The 18,717-nt window shown below is 45.1% G+C and overlaps 1 protein-coding gene across 3 annotated transcripts in view; it reads left to right on the forward strand.

Annotated features, from left to right (window-relative positions):
* Window positions 1-496: 496 nt before the first annotated feature.
* The window catches only part of HSD17B3 (hydroxysteroid 17-beta dehydrogenase 3), a 57,864-nt gene continuing 39,643 nt past the window's right edge, over window positions 497-18,717 (forward strand). For all 3 annotated transcript variants that reach the window (XM_023185272.2, XM_023185273.2, XM_026446834.1), the window contains exons 1-2: window positions 497-736; window positions 4,313-4,359. In XM_023185272.2, coding sequence (XP_023041040.1) covers window positions 583-736; window positions 4,313-4,359 — 201 coding nt within the window. In that variant the 5' untranslated portion in view covers window positions 497-582. The remainder of the gene's footprint in view (window positions 737-4,312; window positions 4,360-18,717) is intronic.

Raw genomic sequence — 18,717 nt, forward strand, 5'->3', positions numbered from 1 at the left:
GCTCATCATCTGTCGCCGCTACCAGAATCTAAGCTCCCAACCACTCCCAATAGTGACCCTATGTGGTCACTATTATCTTCCTAACGCCTTCAAGAGGGGACCCCACCTGGTGGGCAGCCAGTACACAGTGCTAAATACAGGAATGAAGGCCTGGGATTCTGCATCCTTTTTAAGTTTCCAAATTCAGTGAGAGAACCATGGGCTGCCATTTTATATCTGTCCAGGCTTTGTTTTTTTCCCCTTCATCTCCACCTTCTACTTTTTCACCAGCTCCTCCACAGTAACAAAAGCCTCATTCAAAGGCCTGTGAATCAGAGGATTCTGTAAAGAAGTTACTTTAATCTAGATGCTCCTGACTTGATGGAACACACCCAGTGACTCCTCCATCACAAAAGCCTCATTCAAAGGCCTGGGAATCAGTGGATTCTGTAAAGAAGTTACTTTAATCTAGATGCCCCTGACTTGATGGAACACACCCAGTGACTCCTGGAAGAAGATCGGGAGGTCTCCAGAGCAGCGCGGTCCCAGGAGGCACGCACAGAGGGCCACGGCCAGGGCTGAAACAGTCTGTTCCGTGCAGCCATGGGGGACGCTCTGGAACAGTTCTTCATCCTCACAGGGCTGCTGGTGTGCCTGGCCTGCCTGGTGAAGTGCATGAGATTCTCCAGATGTATTTTACTGAATTACTGGAAAGTTTTGCCAAAGCCTTTCTTGCGGTCAATGGGACAGTGGGCAGGTAAGAGCGTTCTATCTCGTGTTTTTTTTTGCTGCTATTCTTCCTGCTTATTACTATTATTATTATTTTTGAGACAGAGTCTCGCTCTGTCGCCTGGGCTGGAGTGCAGTGGCACGATCTTGGCTCACTGCAACCTCCACTTCCCAGGTGTAAGCAATTCTCCTGCCTCAGCCTCCCAAGTAGCTGGGATTATATTATAAGCCTACCACAGCCGGCTAATTTTTGTATTTTTAGTCGAGACAGGGTTCTGCCATGTTGGCCAGGCTGGTCTCAAACTCCTGACCTCATGATTCGCTCACTTTGGCCTCTCAAAGTGCTGAGATTACAGGCGTGAGCCACCGCACCCGACCAACATTTTGTATTTTTAGTAGAGATAGGGTTTCACCCTGTTGACAAGGCTTGTCTCAAACTTTTGACCTCGTGATTCACCCGCCTTGGACTCCCAAACTGCTGGGGTGACAGACGTGAGCCACCGCACCCAGCCCCTGCTTATTATTATTTATGTCTCAAAAGGGATATTGCATCTTTTCTCTTTGAGAGCAAAGAAGTAATTCCTTTGGGTAATTTTAATTGGAGGGATTAGAAAGTGTGAGTGAAATTAGAATGGTCTGCAACACAAGCCATAGGGCATTAAGGGAACACTAGGGAAGAAGGCTACCCAGCCCTTGCTAAGCACTTGTCCTCCCGACCCCATTAGATGAGTTTTCTTCTTTTGGGAGTTTCCTGCTGATACAAATAATAAATAATGCAGAAATTTCCACATCCTCATCTCCAGATTTACAAAAAGCCCGGGTGTTTTCATTTTACTAGAAGGTGTTTCCAAATTTTGGAATATAAATAATTTTAATTCACTGTATTAAAGAAAGGATCCAAGTGTTTTTAAGAAATAAGGTATTACAAAATCAAGGCAACACATATCTCTGTGGAGCCATGTTTTCAGGATGGTTTGGAAGGGAATCTGGCTGGTGTCAGTTAAATGCTGCCTCCCCATGGGATTTATCTACTGGAACGCCCATGCAGAACTTCAGCCCTATGACTGAGGTTAAGGTGAAGAGCAGGAGGCCAGGGCTTCAGCATCTCCTTGAATAAAATGCTAAGGTCTTTGCAGGGGCTTATATTTCAAATTTGGACACCAAAAAATAAAAATAAAAAAAGAATCCAATGACAAAAATGATTAAGTGACGTTAGAGATATTATCCAGGTGAAATAGGAAAGATCTGATATCCTTATAGGGCTGCCAGATAAAATACAGGACACCCAGTTAAATTTAAATTTCAGAAAAAAGGAACACTTTTTTAGTATTTTGTAACTCACATATTGCATAGGACATATATTAAACCATTCATAATTTACCTGAATTTCAAATTTAAGTGGGTATTCTGTATCCTTATTTGCTAAACCTGGCAACCTTAAAAACTTAGCAATGGAAATTTAAAAAATTACCATGTGAGAAATTGTTTGGGATGACGAATGGATTTTTGACTGCTGCTTCTTACATTGTGTGTGTGTGTGTGTGTCTTCTTGGGGCATTATGCTGTCTGTAGTGAACTTGCTGAGCAGCTTGACCTGTGTGTTCTGGATTTAAATACCCCACTCCACACAGATTCAGATGCCCATGTGTGGGTGGACGTAGCACTCTGCATAGCTGCTATCGTTTGTGTAGGGAAAGCCCTTCTAAGAACCCACATTCTAAAAGAAGTTCAAATGGGTCCAGAGACTTAGAGCATTTGGTGACTCAAAGTAAAAACATGATCTTAACCTGTTTTTATGAGTCAAGATGGAGTGAGTTACCTCTAGCAGGAGTAAAATATGTTTGGGCGGAGGCAGGGATCAGGGAGATAATATATTTCAAGTAGGGGACAAAAAGGAAACCCAAATACTAGAGGCTAAATTTTTAATTCCTCAGAGAGAGTACCCTGAACTCTGTGCTGGATTTCCTAATTCTTTTCTTGGTGTCTATTCATAGACTTGGGGCCCCAAAGTCAGACAGCCTGGGTTCAAATCCTTGTGTCATCATTTACGAACACATTTACGAACCCTTGGCTTCCTCATTTACAAACTAAGGATAATGATGGTCCCTGCATTTTAGGTTTGTGTTGAACATTAAATGGGATGATGCATCTAAAACACTAGAAGCAGTACATGGCAAGAAGTAAGTGTGTGACCGTCAGCCGTTGTTATCATTGATGGTATCATCTTGCCTGTCGTGCAGGCCCTGTATTGGGTGAAGTGAAGATTCCCCACAGGGGCCAGGCGCGGTGGCTCACGCCTGTAATCCCAGCACTTTGGGAGGCCGAGACGGGCGGATCACGAGGTCAGGAGATCGAGACCATCCTGGCTAACACAGTGAAACCCCGTCTCTACTAAAAAAATACAAAAAACTAGCCGGGCGAGGTGGCGGCACCTGTAGTCCCAGCTACTTGGGAGGCTGAGGCAGGAGAATGGCGCAAACCCGGGAGGCAGAGCTTGCAGTGAGCTGCGATCTGGCCACTGCACTCTAGCCTGGGCAACAGAGCAAGACTCTGTCTCAAAAAAAAAAACAAAAAACAAAAAACAAAAAACCCAAAGATTTCCCACAGGGAGGGGAAGGTAAGGCCCAAGATGGCCCTGAGCACAGTTCCTGCACCCGGAGCTGCAGACGGTGTGCATGGAGCCTCCTAGAAGTTCCAAAATGAACAGACACATCATTAGTAATGATTAAAGTCAGAGTGCTTCTGTCAGTGTGGTCCTTGAAGCTTGTAGAGCTTGGCCTGCACTCACTCTCAAGTGAGCTAAATGTATCTTTTGTTCACACTTTTTGAAAGCAAGCCGTTTAATTGTTGTTGCAAGGATACATTGTAAGTTTCACGATATGCCGAATTGTAGTGAATTTTGAAATTGTGATGTTCTCACGAATGAGGCGTATCCCAGAGCTCAATCATTAAATTTGTCTGTAATGTTGATATAAAAGGACTAGAAGGCCTATTTGATGGTTGTATATTAACAGATAGTTCTGTTGAGTATAAATTCTTCAGGTTTCTTCATTTCACTGCATTTTCTTTTTGCTTTTTTGTATTTTCCTCTTTGCTAAATTCCCTACCTTCCATAGGCCTTTAATTGCTGCTGTGTGGTGTGGGTGAGAAGGGGCCACAGCTCTACTTTTAGAAGGAACCTTGAAATGTCCTTACAATGACAGTTGAGTGCCTGGGCAGAGAGATAATGGGGAACACTGCCTGCCCTTGCGGGGCAAAGGCTCACAGCATCTGCATCCTCATGGGGCCTGTAGGAAATGTTCCCTGGCTGCGGCTCTTTGTTTCATCTTGGAACATGTTTTCCAGAGTCTCGCCAATCCCTCCAAAAAACCAACCAACCAACCAGCCAGCCAACCAACCAACCGACCAACCAACCAACCAACCAACCAACCCTTTCACCTGAATGCTTAGCGAGGGGCTTCAAGGGCGTGGGCTGGAGAGCAAAGGGATGCGCCTTTGGAGCACTGACTGTCCTGGAGACTAGGCTTGCGAGAAAACGTAGCCAGTGAGAAAGAGAAGTTTAAAGATGAATTCTGTCATTTAAAAACATTCCTGCTTTTCACAGTGATCACTGGAGCAGGCGATGGAATTGGGAAAGCGTACTCATTCGAGGTAAGCTGTCTTCCTTGGGACTTTCTCCTCCCTTGTATTGAACACATCACAGTCCTGAGACATCTACCCCAACACTAGATTTTTGAATATCAAAGCAGTATGCATTCATTTAAAGGAGAAAAAATACTCTATAGAAAAGCAAACAAAAAAATAAGAATCTCACTCCCTGGACCTCCTTTTCTAAACACAATGATACTCAAAGGTGACAGTGCCTTGCCTTGGGATTGTTTTGGGAATTTGTGGGGCACTGGGATTTTCTAGTGTAATTGTGCTGTATGAGCTTATATTCTTAAATATAATTTTTTCAAAACATTATAAACTACTTTCCTTTTATTTATTATTTACAGTAAGCTAGGGCATATATTGATTTTTTAAAAGTCACTAGTTTAGGCAAAACATCAGTGACTTTCATTTCAAGGAGATTAATGGCATTATAAAATACTCTGTAAAAAGAAGGTCTGATAGAACTGAGAGTCACTAGTATACAATTAGTATTTTGGGGTATTTCCTTCCAGGCTTATTTCTCTGTAGATAGATAGATTGATAATTATACTTTAAAAAATGCATTTATAACACATGTGGTTTTATATGCTATTATTATTACAAATTTCACATTTTTATTAATGAAACACTATTTCCTGGAATTCCTATGTCTTTTATTTCTTCCTCATGCCTGTTAAACTGATGTCTAGTACCATATCAAATACAGTAGAAGAATAGAAAGAATTCTAGAAACTGTAAGAGGAAGGCTGTTTAAAAATCAGTAACACCAGCTGGGCATGGTGACGCACTCCTGTAATCCCAGCATTTTGGGAGGCCGAGGCAGGTGGATCACCTGAGGTCAGGAGTTCGAGACCAGCCTGCCCAACATGGTGAAACCCTGTCTCTACTAAAAACACAAAAATTAGCAGGACGTGCTGGCAGGTGCCTGTAATCCCAGCTACTTGGGAGGCAGGAGAATCTCTTGAACCTGGGAGGAAGAGGTTGCAGTGAGCCGAGATTGTGCCATTGCACGCCAACCTGGGCAACAGAGCGAGACTTCTTCTCCCCCCACCAAAAAGAAGTCAATAACATCTTAAAAATATAATGAAAAGCATTTCCATTTGCAATAGAAAAATAAGTAATCCTAGAAACACAGTTAATATAAAATTTTTAGGTCTTTTTCAAGAAAACTATAAAATTCCATTGAGAAATATAAGAGATATTCCAAATAAGAGAAAATGTAACACATTCTTGAAGAGAAAGATATTTGAAATCTAACAGTTTCTCCTAAATTTATCTCAAATCCTATATTATACATACCATTATTTTTTAAATTTACATTAGTTGTGAGCATTTTCTTATGTCAAAACTGTGGAGTTTTATTTTTTATTTTTTTTGAGACAGTGTCTTGCTCTGTTGCCCAGGCTGGAATGCAGTGGTACAAACACTGCTTACTGCAGCCTTGACCTCCTGGGCTCAAGCAATCCTCCCACCTCAGCCTCCCAAAGCAATGTATCCTCCTGGAACTACAGGCTCATGTATTTTTTGTAGACAGGGTTTCACTATTACTCTATTGTACAGGCTGGTCTTGAACTCCTGAGCTCAAGCAATCTGCCTGCTTTGGCTTCCCGTAGTGCTGGGATTACAGGTATGAGCCCCGCAGACTGCCCAAAGCCATGATTTTTAAATGGCAACCTAATATTCCATCAAATGGATGGTCCATAATTTAACCATTTTCTTGGTAAACATTTTAGGTTTTTTTTCCCAAATTTTTCTTCATTTTATACAAAATTGGGAGTAAATACAGAAACTTTTCTACTTCTCTCCAATTATTTTGGGAGCTATTTTCCTTGAGGTGGCCTGGCTGGGTCAGAGGTTGTGAATATACATAAGGTTCTTGTGCTTTCCATTTATGTGATAGTAATTTACACCCATTTCTGAGAGAGATGTTGTCTTCAGCAGCTTGAGCTGCAGAATTAATTCCATAAGCTGAGTGGCCTAGGCAAGCATGTATTTCTTACAGTTCTGGAGGCTGGGAAGGCCAAGAACGAGGTGCCAGCAGATCCGATGTCTGGTGAGGGCTCTCTTCTTGGTGTGCAGACAACTGTCTTCTTGATGTAGCTTCACATGGCAGAAAGCAGAGAGAGGGGAAGCAAGCTCTCTGGTGTTTCTTCTCTTTTACGTTTTGGAGACAGGATCTTGCTGTGTTGCTCAGGCTGGAGTGCAGTGGTGCAAACACAGCTCACTGCAGCCTCAACCTCCTGGGCTCAAGTGATCCTCCCACTCAGTCTCCTGAGTATCAGGGACTATGGGTGTCTGCCATCAAGCCTGGCTAATTTTAAAATTGTTTGTACTGACGGGATTTCACCATGTTGCCTGGGCTGGTCTTGAACTCCCGGGCTCAAGTGATCTGCCTGCCTTGGCCTCCCAAAGTACTGGGATTACAGACATGAGCCACCATGCCTGGCCTGGTGTTTCTTGTCATAAGGACATTAATCTCATCATGAAGGCCCCACTCTCATGACCTGATTACCTCCTGAAAGCCCTACCTCCAAGTGTCATCTCATTGGGGGTTAGGATTTCAAAATATGAATTTTGGGGGGCCAGAAAAACCATTTGGTTCATATGAAAAATGCATTCAACTGCAGTACAGTACCCATGCCTTTTCTTGTCCCAGAAGGCTTGCATCATAATAAAGCCATCTTACGTGAAACAGCAGTGCGGGGCATCTGGGACGTTCTTGCTAGAAACTTTGGGGAGTTAACAAACCTCAAGCATGCCAGTTAAAAAAGGTCCTCGTGGGCCGGGAACAGTGGCTCACGCCTGTGATCCCAGCAATTTGGGAGGCCGAGGCAGGCAGATCACCTGAGGTCAGGAGTTCGAGACCAGCCTGGCCAACATGGTGAAACCCCGTCTCTACTTAAAATACAAAAATTAGCTGGGTGTGGTGGCAGGCACCTGTAATCCCAGCTACTTGGGAGGCTGAGGCAGGAGAATTGCTTGAACCCAGGAGGTGGAGGTTGCAGTGGGCTGAGATTGTGCCATTGCACTCCAGCCTGGGGTACAAGAGTGATACTTCATCGGGGGAAAAAAAAAACACCCAAACCAACCAAACAAAAAAACTCCTTGTGGCCCCGTGTGGTGGCTCATGCCTGTAATCCCAACACTTTGGGAGACTGAGGTGGGCGGATCATGAGGTCAGGAGTTCCAGACCAGCCTGACCAACATAGTGAAACCCCGTCTCCACTAAAAATACAAAAATTAGTCAGGAGTGGTGGCTCTCACCTGTAATCCCAGCTACTCAGGAGGCTGAGGCAGGAGAATCGCTTGAACTCAGGAGGAAGGTTGCCGTGAGCCGAGATCGTGCCACTGCACTCCAGCCTGGAGACAGAATGAGACTCTGTCTCAAAAAAAAAAAAAAAAAGCTCCTCGTGTCTGACCCCATCCTTCATCTGCTGCTGATGGTTTTTTGACACTGATCCTTCTATCTCAACTCTGTTTATTTTTAAGATAAGACAAGGAGTTCTTTGCTCTTATCCTAATTCATGTACAGCAACTTACTGGTGATCAGGAGTGGCTGACACTCGGTAGATGAGTGGTCATATTTGAGTGTTGAAGTTGGAGAGACCACCCAGCAGCCACTTTTCAAAACAATGTGTCTTCCATTCCCCCAAATCAGAAGGAAAGCGTTTCTAACTGTATTAAAACTATATAACCGTTTATATAACAATTTCTCACCCTGGTCCAGGTTTTGGAAAGACCTAATATGTCAACCAAAAGGTTCTTCACCTTACCTCTAATTCCCTGGATTGCCAAGCAGTTCTTCACGATTCTTCAGAATCTTTTCTCCAGTTCGTGCTGACCTGACCTCTCTGCGGTCCCTTGCTATAGCAAGACTCAGACACTCTTCTTTCTGCTTAGGGGAGACCCCGTGTGGCAGTTGTCCTTAGCCATTCATTTCTTTATTGTTTCACAAAGCAATGGCCCTGGGGGTCAGGAGTTGTGGGTTCCAGCCTTCACTATGATGCTGTCTGGAGATTTTGCACAAGTTACACATCCTTTCTGCACTTCTGGGTCTTTGCCAACTTTGTGTTCTGTCCTTGACGAACTCTTGCTTTGCACTTCTCCTTGTGGACTTTTTTCCCTCTTTGCCTTTTTATTTTATTTTTTTGTAGAGATGAGGTCTCACTTTGTTGCTAGGCTGTTCTCAAATTCCTAAGCTTAAGCAATCCTCTTGCCTTGGCCTCCCAAAGTGCTGGGATTATAGGCATGAGCCGCTGTGCCCAGCTTCCTTATGTTCTTTGCTGAGGCTGTGTTAAACAATTTTCTGGGCTCCCAACCCCTCCTTCATGCAGGCTTTTGTCCCTTCCAGAGAGCCTGTTCTCTCGCGCTAACTGCTGCTCCAAGAAGTGCAGCTGAGCCTGAGATGCTGTGGACTGTAATGGGTAAAAGCCTGAGGTTGGGAATTGATCAGATGTGTGTCAAAGCCTCCCTCCAGGGCTCACTGGCTGAATTTCCACATCAGTGAGCTGGAGATGGTGACAGTCTCACCTAGGCTTTTGTAAGGGTTAAGTAGGATGAGGCAGGCAACATGGTTTGCTTAGAGTAAGCTTTCCAAGGTTAGGTTTTGTTCTCATTGGGTATTTCAAGTGTGATTCCTTTCACATATACTGCTTTTTTATTTTTTGAGAATGTATTAGTCATGGTTCTCGAGAGAAACAGAATCAATAGGGTGGGTGTCACACACACACCTACACACACAGACAGACACAGAGAAAGAGCTGGGAGTAGGGGTGGGGGAGGAAGGGAGAGGGAAGGAGACAGAGAGAGAAGAGTAGGAGAGGGAGGGAGGGAGAGGCAGACGAGAGAGAAGTTGCTTTATTTGAAGGAATTGACACACACGGTTATGGAGGCTGGTGTGTCCCAAATCTGCAGTGTAGGCTGGCAGGTTGGAGACCCAAGAAGGGGCAAAGCTGCAGTTCAAGTCCACAGGCCATCTATCAGGAGACAGACTTCCCTGTTCCTCCAGGCAGGTCAATCTTTTTTTCCGAAGGCCCTTAGCTGATGAGACAAGACCCACCCTCTTGATGGAGTGTAACAGGCTTTACTCAAAGTCTACTAATTTAGATGTTAATCTCATATAAAGATATCTTTACAGAAAGAAATAATGTTTGACTAAGGAGATGGGTATCATGACCTAGCCAAGTTGACACACAATGTTCACCACCACAGAGAAGAAGGATATCTTGTATTTACCAGTATTTTCTCTTCCTGTTGCTCTTTCTTCCTTCCCAGTGTCCCAAGATTCCTTTTTTAAGTCACTTTATTTCTGTTTCTAGAATTTCCTTCAGCTATTATTTTAGGGTTGGTCTCTGCCGGCAACAAATTCTCTTAGCTTTTCTTCATTCTAGGATGGCTTCATTTCTCCTTCATTCCTGAAAGACAGTTTTGCTGGATGCAGGATTTGCAGTTGACAGACCTTTTCTTTCAGCACTTGAAAAATACGGTGGCACTTTCTTCTGGCCTCTGTGGTTTCTGATGAGAAATTTGATATTATTTGAATTGTTTTTCCACAATAAATAAGGGATTGTTTCTCTCTTGGCTTTCAAAATTTTTTCTTTGTCTTTATTTTTCAAAAGTTTAAATATAATGATTCTTGGCATGGATTTCTTTGGCTTTACCCTGTTTGGGGTTTACTCAGCCTCTTGAATATGTAGGTTTACATCTTTTCACAAATTTGGACTGGGTGCGGTGGCTCCTGCCTGTAATCCCAGGATTTTGGGAGGCTGAGGTGGGCAGATCACCTGAGGTCAGGAGCTCGAGACCGCCCTGGCCATAATGGTGAAACCCCATCTCTACTAAAAAGATAAAAATTAGCTGGGCATGATGGTGGGCACCTGTAATCCCAGCTACTTGGGAGGCTGAGGCAGAATTGCTTGAATCCGGGAGGCGAAGATTGTGCCATTGCACTCCAGCTTAGTTGACAAGAGTGAGACTCCATCTAAAATAAATAAATAAAAACAAATTTCAAAAACTTTCTTCCATTATTTATTCAACTACTCTTTCAGCCCTGCCCTCTTCTCTCCTTATAACCCTCCAATGACATGAATATTAGACATTTTTACAGTTCAATGGGGCTTTGAGATTCTGTTCAATTTTTTCAGTGTATTTTTTCTCTGTTGCTTATATTGGGTAATTTCTTCCTTTTTGCTTTTTAATCTTCAAGTTCATTGATTCTTTTCTCAGTCTCACTCATTCTGCTACTCAGCCCATCCATCATGGTTTTAACTTTAGTGATTATATTTTTCAGTTCAAGTATTTTCATGCGGTTCTTCCTTACATCTTCTATTTCTTTGCAGAGATTTTCTGTTTTTGCCATTTTTTGTGTGTGTTTATAACGGTTTATTGAACTTTTTTTTTTCTTTTTTGAGACGGAGTCTCGCTCTGTCACCAGGCTGGAGTGCAGCAGTGCGATCTCGGCTCACTGCAACTGCCTTCCAGGTTCAAGTGATACTCTTGCCTCAGCCTCCCAAGTAGCTGGGATTACAGGTGCCTGCCACCACGCCCGGCTAATTTTTGTATTTTTAATAGAGATGGGGTTTCACCTTGTTGGCCAGGCGTGTCTCAAACTCCTGACCTCAAGTGATCCGCTCGCTGTGGCCTCCCAAAGTGCTGGGGTTACAGGCATGAGCCACATCACCCAGCCTACTGAAGCATTTTTATGCTCCGAAGCTTGTCAGACAATTCTAATGCCTGTGTCATCTCTATGTTGGCATCTGTTGTTAGTATTTTCTCATCAGATTAAGATCTTGGTTCTTTGTATGATGAGTGGCTTTTGATTGAATCCTCGACATTTTGGTTTTATGTTATGGGACTCTGGATCTTATTTAAATCTTTGCTCTATATTGGCCCATACTGACATTGCTTTGGGAGGGAGAGGAGGGGGCACTGACTAGTTTCTACCAGGTGGAGTGGGGCTCAATTCTCCACTTGTGGGGAGCTGCCTACTTGTTACTGTTGGGTGGTGGGGGTGGGGTTCTGGCTCCCTCCTGGGCCTCTGCTGATACCACTCTGGCTGGGAGGGACGGAAACACCTCTTTACTGCTCTCCGCAAGGCCTCCGATGACACTTGGGAGAGGTGGCCTCATTCCACTGGGCAGCGGTGAAAGTCCCGGCTCTCTATGAGGCCTCCTCTGTTATCATCCCAGGCAAAGGAAGAGGACAAAGAGGGGAAGAGGTGCCTTGTTACTGCCAGGTGGGGTGGAATTCAGATCTCCACTGACATTGGTGGGGATGGTGGCGGCTGGGATGAAAGTCCCAGGCCCCTTGCTACAGAGCCTCACCGGCGTGGAAGACCCAGCTCCCCACCCAGCCTTTACTGGCAGGCGTGTGGGTGGGGTCACAGTTTTTCCCACGGTGTTTGCTTGGAGTACAGCAGTTGCTGTCTAAATGTTTTCTGTCTTGCTAGGCATCCCCTTTTCTGGTCCTCTAGTTAGAGAAGGCAGGTTTTTGTTGAGACTTTTCTCTTTTTTTGAGACGGAGTTTCACTCTTTTGCCCAGTCTCACTCTGTCACACAAGCTGGAGTGCAGTGGTGCAATCTTGGCTCACTGCAACTTTTGCCTTCTGGTTTCAAATGATTCTCCTGCCTCAGCCTCCTGGGATTACAGGCGCCCACCTCCATGCCTGGCTAATTTTTGTATTTTTAGTGGAGATGGGTTTTCACCATGTTGGCCAGGCTGGTCTCAAACTCCTGACCTCGTGATCCGCCCACCTCGGCCTCCCAACCTGCTGGGATTACAGGTGTGAGCTGCTGTGCCCGGCGAGAGTTTTTTACATCTGCACCTGTTGGCATTTCTGAACCATCAGTTTCTCCAGCAATGTCTGGGATATGTGTGGGGGGAAAAAAAAAAAGCCCAGGAAATACCACAGTGCCCTTCCTCGGGTTTCAAGGCCTCTAAATGAACCTCTCCTCACATTCTGGAGTCTTCTGTTTGTTTTAAGTACTGTGCCCAGGTTTTTTTTGATGCACTTGACGGTGGGAATAGGGAAAGCACTTCTCCTCCACCCTTCCAGAAGCTTATTCTGCACTGCATTTAACCGAATCTGCATTTACATTTAGAGTGGCAGGAGAGGGTTTGCTTCCTGTTAAAAGAATTTCAAGCATTACTTGAGGCAGGTGGGAAAAAATTGTGGCGAGGAACGGGCCAGGGGTGGAGGGAGGACGAGAGCGGACCCACTCTCCCGTACCTCTGAAGCCACTGCTCACCCTATTTTTCACACCGTTTCCACTCCTTTAGCACCCGAATTCAAGCCTGTCTTTTATTCTCGGCCACACAGAGGAGGCCCTGTTTTTCCTGGTGTTCCCACCACCCACTGTAGATTAGCAGCTACGAGCACCTTCCTTGACCCAGGCCCCCACGTACAGGAGAAGGAAAACAAGGCCCATTCGTCCCACGGCAGCCGTTCTGCATCAGGATGGGGCCCCGGCAGTGAATTCTGGGAAAGGGAGGCTTTTGCAGCTTAGCTTTCTGAAAAGCGGGTGGCAAAGCTGTGTATGGGGCCTGTCAGCCTGGACATTCTGGAAATAAGATTGAGTCCTGTTCAGGCAGACAAAGGGAACAATGCCAGCACAGACAATCAAGTGTTCTCCGGAGCCCCCCTCCTGGCCCAGACCACTTCACATGGAACCTCTAAAAGGCCTGTGGCTCTTGAGAGAAACACACAATTAAGGAGAGGCTGGAAGCCCACCAGGCAGAGAGCATCCTTTGTGCTGAAAATGCAAATGGTCTTTCATTTATTGGACAATCTCCCCTTCAGGAGGCTGATGAAGTGAATTGGGAGACAAAGGTGCTTAATTCTTTAGCCATCCCGTTGATGGATTCTAGGACTCAAAAATGGAGGCTACAGGTGGGTGTATGGCATTTTCCGTGGAGAGAACGAGAGAAGACTTGGGGATGTCATTGGCAGGGGTCAGTCTTGAAAAAGGACTGTCTTGGTTTAGTGTCTTTTTTTAAATGAAAAAACATTTTTTAATAGAATTTATTTTTTAGAGCAGTTATAGGTTCACAGGAAAATTGAGCAGACTGTATGGAGCTTTCCCATAAGCCTTCTGCCCCTGTTATGCCCAGACCGTTTATTCCCCGAAGAAGACCACCAGAGTCCAGAGTCAAAGCCAAGCGGCAAGGATCTTTATTGCAAGTTCGAACTTGGTCCCTCCGTTCCACAACACACAAGAGGGCCGCGAACGAGGCGTGTGCTCGCTTCTTATAGCCCGATGTAAACAGGATATGTAAAGTTACAGAGAAACAAGGGAATTCTTCTGGTTACAGCAATACAATTGGTTTACATTTTAAGTTATACTTTTAGCAGTTTTCTTATTGGTTCCTGCACTTTTACAATCGGTTGTAACCTTATCGGAGATTCTCCAGGTGTTGTTTTTCTTCTAAAGTTGAGATATATGGAGGAATGTGTTTGTGTCGGGCCCAGGAAGTGGAGGCATATGGGGGGTTGTGATGTGTCGGGCTCAAGGCTGTGATATATGGAGGAATGTGTTCTTTCACTCCCACACACGCCGCCTCCCCCATTACGCACTTCTCTACACACACACACACACACACACACACACACACACACCCCAGGAAATCAACTGTTTAAAGAAACAATTGGCGCAACAACAGGTGACTGCTTAGCTTTTTATTTCTGGTTTTGGTTTTTTTTAGAGACAGGGTCTCGCTCTGTCGTCCAGCCTGGAGTGCAGTGGTGGGATCACGGCTCATTGCATCATTGACCTCCTGGGCTGAAGTGATCCTCTCACCGCAGCCTCCTGAGTAGCTGGGACTATAGACTGTGCCACCATGCTCAGCTGTTTTTTAATTTTTATTTTTGTAGAGATGGTGGTGGTGGTGGGGGTGTCTTGCTCTGTTGCCCAGGTTGGTCTTGAACTCCTGGCCTCAAGTGATCCTCCTGTCTTGGCCTCCCAAAGCTCTGGGGTTACAGAAATGAGCCACCTCACTCGGCCTAATTGCTTGTCTTTTTACTGGAGTGAAACCTCACTGTGCGGATTGCAGGTTGGGGGAAATTTGTGGCAATACCTTTGTGGTGCTAACACCTTCAGCTGTCCAGAGTCATGGCTGAAGACCACCTGTGAGACTGAATATAATGGACTTTTTAAAACTTCAGCATCGATGGTGTCATGTACATGTGGGTCAGTTTTTTAATCCTGAACAGCTTTTTGAGATATAATTTATATACCATAAAATTCACCCAAGTTTACACTTCAGTAATTTTTAGGAAATTAACTGAGTTGTTTATTATCACCACCATCCAGTTTTGGAACGTTTCCATCACTTGAATAAGATCATGTACACCTGGTTGCTATTAATCCTGCACTCCTATCCCTAGCCTTAGGCTGCCACTGACCTTTTCTAGATGCTTCATATGAAGGTCACCATACAAGGTGCAGTTCTCTGTGACTGCTTTCTTCCACTTAGCACATTGTTTTGGAGGTTCACCCATATTGTAGCATGTGTCAGTAGCTCTTTAGGTTTTATTGCAGAATAATATTCCATTGTATGGATATACCCCATTTTGTTTATTCATTTGTCAGTTGACAACTGTTTGAGTTGTTTCCATTTTTTTTTTGGCCATTATGAATAATGCTGCTATGAATACTGACCCTTGAGTTTTTGTGTGGATACTTTTCTCTTTCCTTCAGGTAGATTACCTAGCAGTGGAGTCTCTCGGGGTTGCGAGGTGAAGTTGTCTTTTTTAAAATTTTTATTTATTTTGAGACAGAGTCTTGCTCTGTCTCCCAGGCTGGAGTGCAGTGGCACGATCTCGGCTCACTGCAAGCTCCACCTCCCGGGTTCATGCCATTCTCCTGCCTCAGCCTCCCGAGTAGCTGGGGCTACAGGCGCCCACCACCACGCCTGGCTACTTTTTTGTATTTTTAGTAGAGACGGGGTTTCACCGTGTTAGCCAGGATGGTCTCCATCTCTTGACCGCATGATCCGCCCGCCTCGACCTCCCAAAGTGCTGGGATTACAGGCGTGAGCCACCGCGCCCGGCCAGTACAGTTATCTGGCGGCAGTCACATTTCTGTGGCATTTGGGCAGCAGTTGTGGCACCCTTGTCTGTGCCGCCCAGTGTCGGTGTGTGGCTCTCGCCGGCCTGCCCAGTGGATCCAGTCTCTGCCCGGGAGGCTGACCTGCGTCACTGAGCTCCCTTGGCCTCTGGTTTCAGCGGGGTTGGCCAGTGGGGAACGCTGGAACAGGTGGAGGGAGAGTAAAGCGGGGCTGGGCCGTCTCCCTGGTTGTGGAGAGTAAAGCGGGGCTGGGCCGTCTCCCTGGTTGGGGGCAGCTTGTGTCCTCTGCTGAAGGTCACCACCCCTGTTGGGTGGACACAGAGCGCTTTCTCCAACACGTTCTGGCCCCTGGTTGTTACAGGAAATGGGGCCTGATCCAGTCCCCAGGCGAGCGTTCTTGGACCTCATGCAAAAGGGAATTCAGGGCAAGTCCCTAAAGTGAAAGCAAGATTATTAGGAAAGTAAAGGAATCAAAGAGTGGCCACTCCGTAGACAGAGCAGCCCCGAGGCTGCTGGTTGCCCACTTTTATGATTATTTCTTGATGACATGCTAAACAAGAGGTGGATGATTCATGCTCCCCTTTTTAGACCATATAAGGTAACTTTCTGATTTTGCCATAGCATCTGTAAACTGTTATGGTGCTGATGGGGGTGTAGCAGTGAAGACGACCAGAGGTCACTGTCATCCTGCCTTTTTTTTTTTTTTTTGGGACAGAGTCTTGCTCTGTTGCCCAGGCTGGAGTGCAGTGGCACAATCTTGGCTCACTGCAGCCTCTGTCTCCCGGGTTCAAGCAATTCTCCTGCCTCAGCCTCCTGAGTAGCTGGGATTACAGGTGTGCACCACCATGCCCAGTTACTTTTTGTATTTTTAGTAGAGATGGGGTTTCACCATATTGGCCAGGTTGGTCTTGAACTCCTGATCTCAAGTGATCCACCTGCCTTGGCCTCCCAATGCGCTAGGATTACAGGCATGAGCCACTACACCCCACCTGTTATGGTGGGTGTTAGCTGGCTTCTTTACTGCAACCTGTTTTTTCTTTTTCTTTGAGACGGAGTCTCACTCTGTCACTTAGGCTAGAGTGCAGTGGTGCGATCTCGGCTGACTGCAACCTCTGCCTCCCGGGTTAAAGTGATTCTCCTGCCTCAGCCTCCCGAGTAGCTGGGATTACAGGCACCCACTACCACGCCTGGCTAATTTTTGCAGTTTTAGTAGAGATGGGGTTTTGCCATGTTGGCCAGACTGATCTTGAACTCCTGACCTCAGGTGATCCGCCTGCCTTGGCCTCCCAAAGTGCTGGGATTACAGGCATGAGCCACTGCACCTGGGCCCAACCTGTTTTATCAGCAAGGTCTTTATGACCTGTATCTTGGGTTGACCTCCTATCTCACCTTGTGACTTAGAATGCCTTAACAATCTGGGAATGCAGCCCAGTAGGTCTCAGCCTCATTTTACTCAACTCCTACTTAAGATGGAGTAGCTCTGGTTCAAATGCCTCTGACATTTTCCCCCTCTCTTTTATAAGATAACTCTTAATCCTAAGGGTTGCAGAGGGATGAAAATCCATCTTCTGTAACTTCTTCCGGCTGAATAGGGGCGATGATATTCCTGCCTAACTATTAGGGTCTCTTGTGTTCAGGGTAGAGAGGAGCTCTGCGAGAAGGCATCAATATGGTCAGCATCATTCACAAGTCCAAGTTCCAACAAAAGGTGATATCTGGAAGATTAATAAGTGTCCAATTTAAGAAAATGGTGAGCGAACTTGTCTTGCATTCCTACACAAAGAGTACAACAGCAATATATTCCACAACAGCAAAAAAAAAAAAAAAAAAAAGTAAAATTTTCCCAAGTAAACTAAATTAGAAGGCTTTGCATGAACTGGGAAACTCTTGGAACCAAGCTGATATGGGGTTGCTAGCTGATTCCAATGTGCCCAGAGTTAGAAGACTGATTCAGATTTTTACATTACCCACTCCTCTCATTTCTTCTGAACAGCAGTCAGAGATCACTGGTGACCACAAGGGATTATAGCGTGGAAACCCCTTTCCCAAAGGCTAACTTTGGGTAAGTGGTGGAGTCTGGTAACATCTTTCTCACGAACCCTGAAGGCACAATCCTAAAGATCTTCCTGCTCTCCTTTTACCCAGGAAGAAGGAGAGAACAAGTTTTAGTCCCACCAGCAGTTCTCTATCAGAATTTATTATTAGAATTAAATTATCAGAATCAAAAATTGTTTAACTTTTGCCCCCTGAGCACAAATGGGATCCTACCTCACACAACCATAAACCGTGTTCTAAACCTTGCTTTGTTGATTTAATAATATAGCATGGAGCTCTGATCACAGCAAAGGCACACAGATGGTCTTGGTTCTGTTTAATGTTTTCGGGATATCCCATCCCACGGATGTACCGTGTCTCTTTTATCAGCCTTTAGGGATGAACACTGAGGTGAATTTTCATTTTTCATTTTGCAAATAGTGCTGTAAGTCGCTTCTTTGAGCATAAGTTTGAGCCCACATCCAGGACCAAATCTCTGTCAGTAAGACTGCTGGCTCAATAGGTATGTGAATTTAAATATCGCATACCATTGCCAAATTGTTTCCTATTTGATTATATCAATCTTAAACCCCCCAAGATGATTTAAGAGATCTTTTCACTACACTTGTTTGTATGAAATGTTATTAATTTTACTTTTTGTCACTCTGATATGTGTAAACATGTATTCTTGGCTGTTATTGCTCAGAGAATGCTAGAACCAAAACACAAGATAAAAGGTTAGCTGAGTTTCATTCTCCACATCTGGGCCATTCTAGTGCCACCTCCCAATACCTGGGAAGGCAACATCTGGGAGGCCTGCCCACCTCCAGTGTGGTAGACAGGGCAGGCAGAATGCCTCTGAAGACAGTGTTCCCAGTAGCTTCAGCTAATGGCACACACTTGGCCCCTGGATTAAAAGCACTGGGCTAGCTCTGTCTCAGACCAACCCAAGAAGAATCACTGCCTTGCCCTGTGTTTGAATAGCAGCACATGCTGATTGCCCTGTTTTTGAATAACAGCACATGCTTACTGTGCAATATATGGCAGTGTCTTCGGCCGGTGAGGAAGTTCTTCTTCCTAATGTCTAAATTCCTCCATCTGCACTCTCAGCGTATTTTCTTTCATCTGGTCTTAAATGAAAACAGCAGCTTTTAACTATTTTTATGTTCCTCTAGATTCATTCCTTTGTTCTTGTGCTACTTGACTTCAACCCTGCAATTTCTGATCCAGGCTTTGAATATCCTAAGTACATGATAGT

Source organism: Piliocolobus tephrosceles, chromosome 14 (assembly GCF_002776525.5).
Source record: "Piliocolobus tephrosceles isolate RC106 chromosome 14, ASM277652v3, whole genome shotgun sequence".
NCBI classification, from domain to species: Eukaryota; Metazoa; Chordata; class Mammalia; order Primates; family Cercopithecidae; genus Piliocolobus; species Piliocolobus tephrosceles.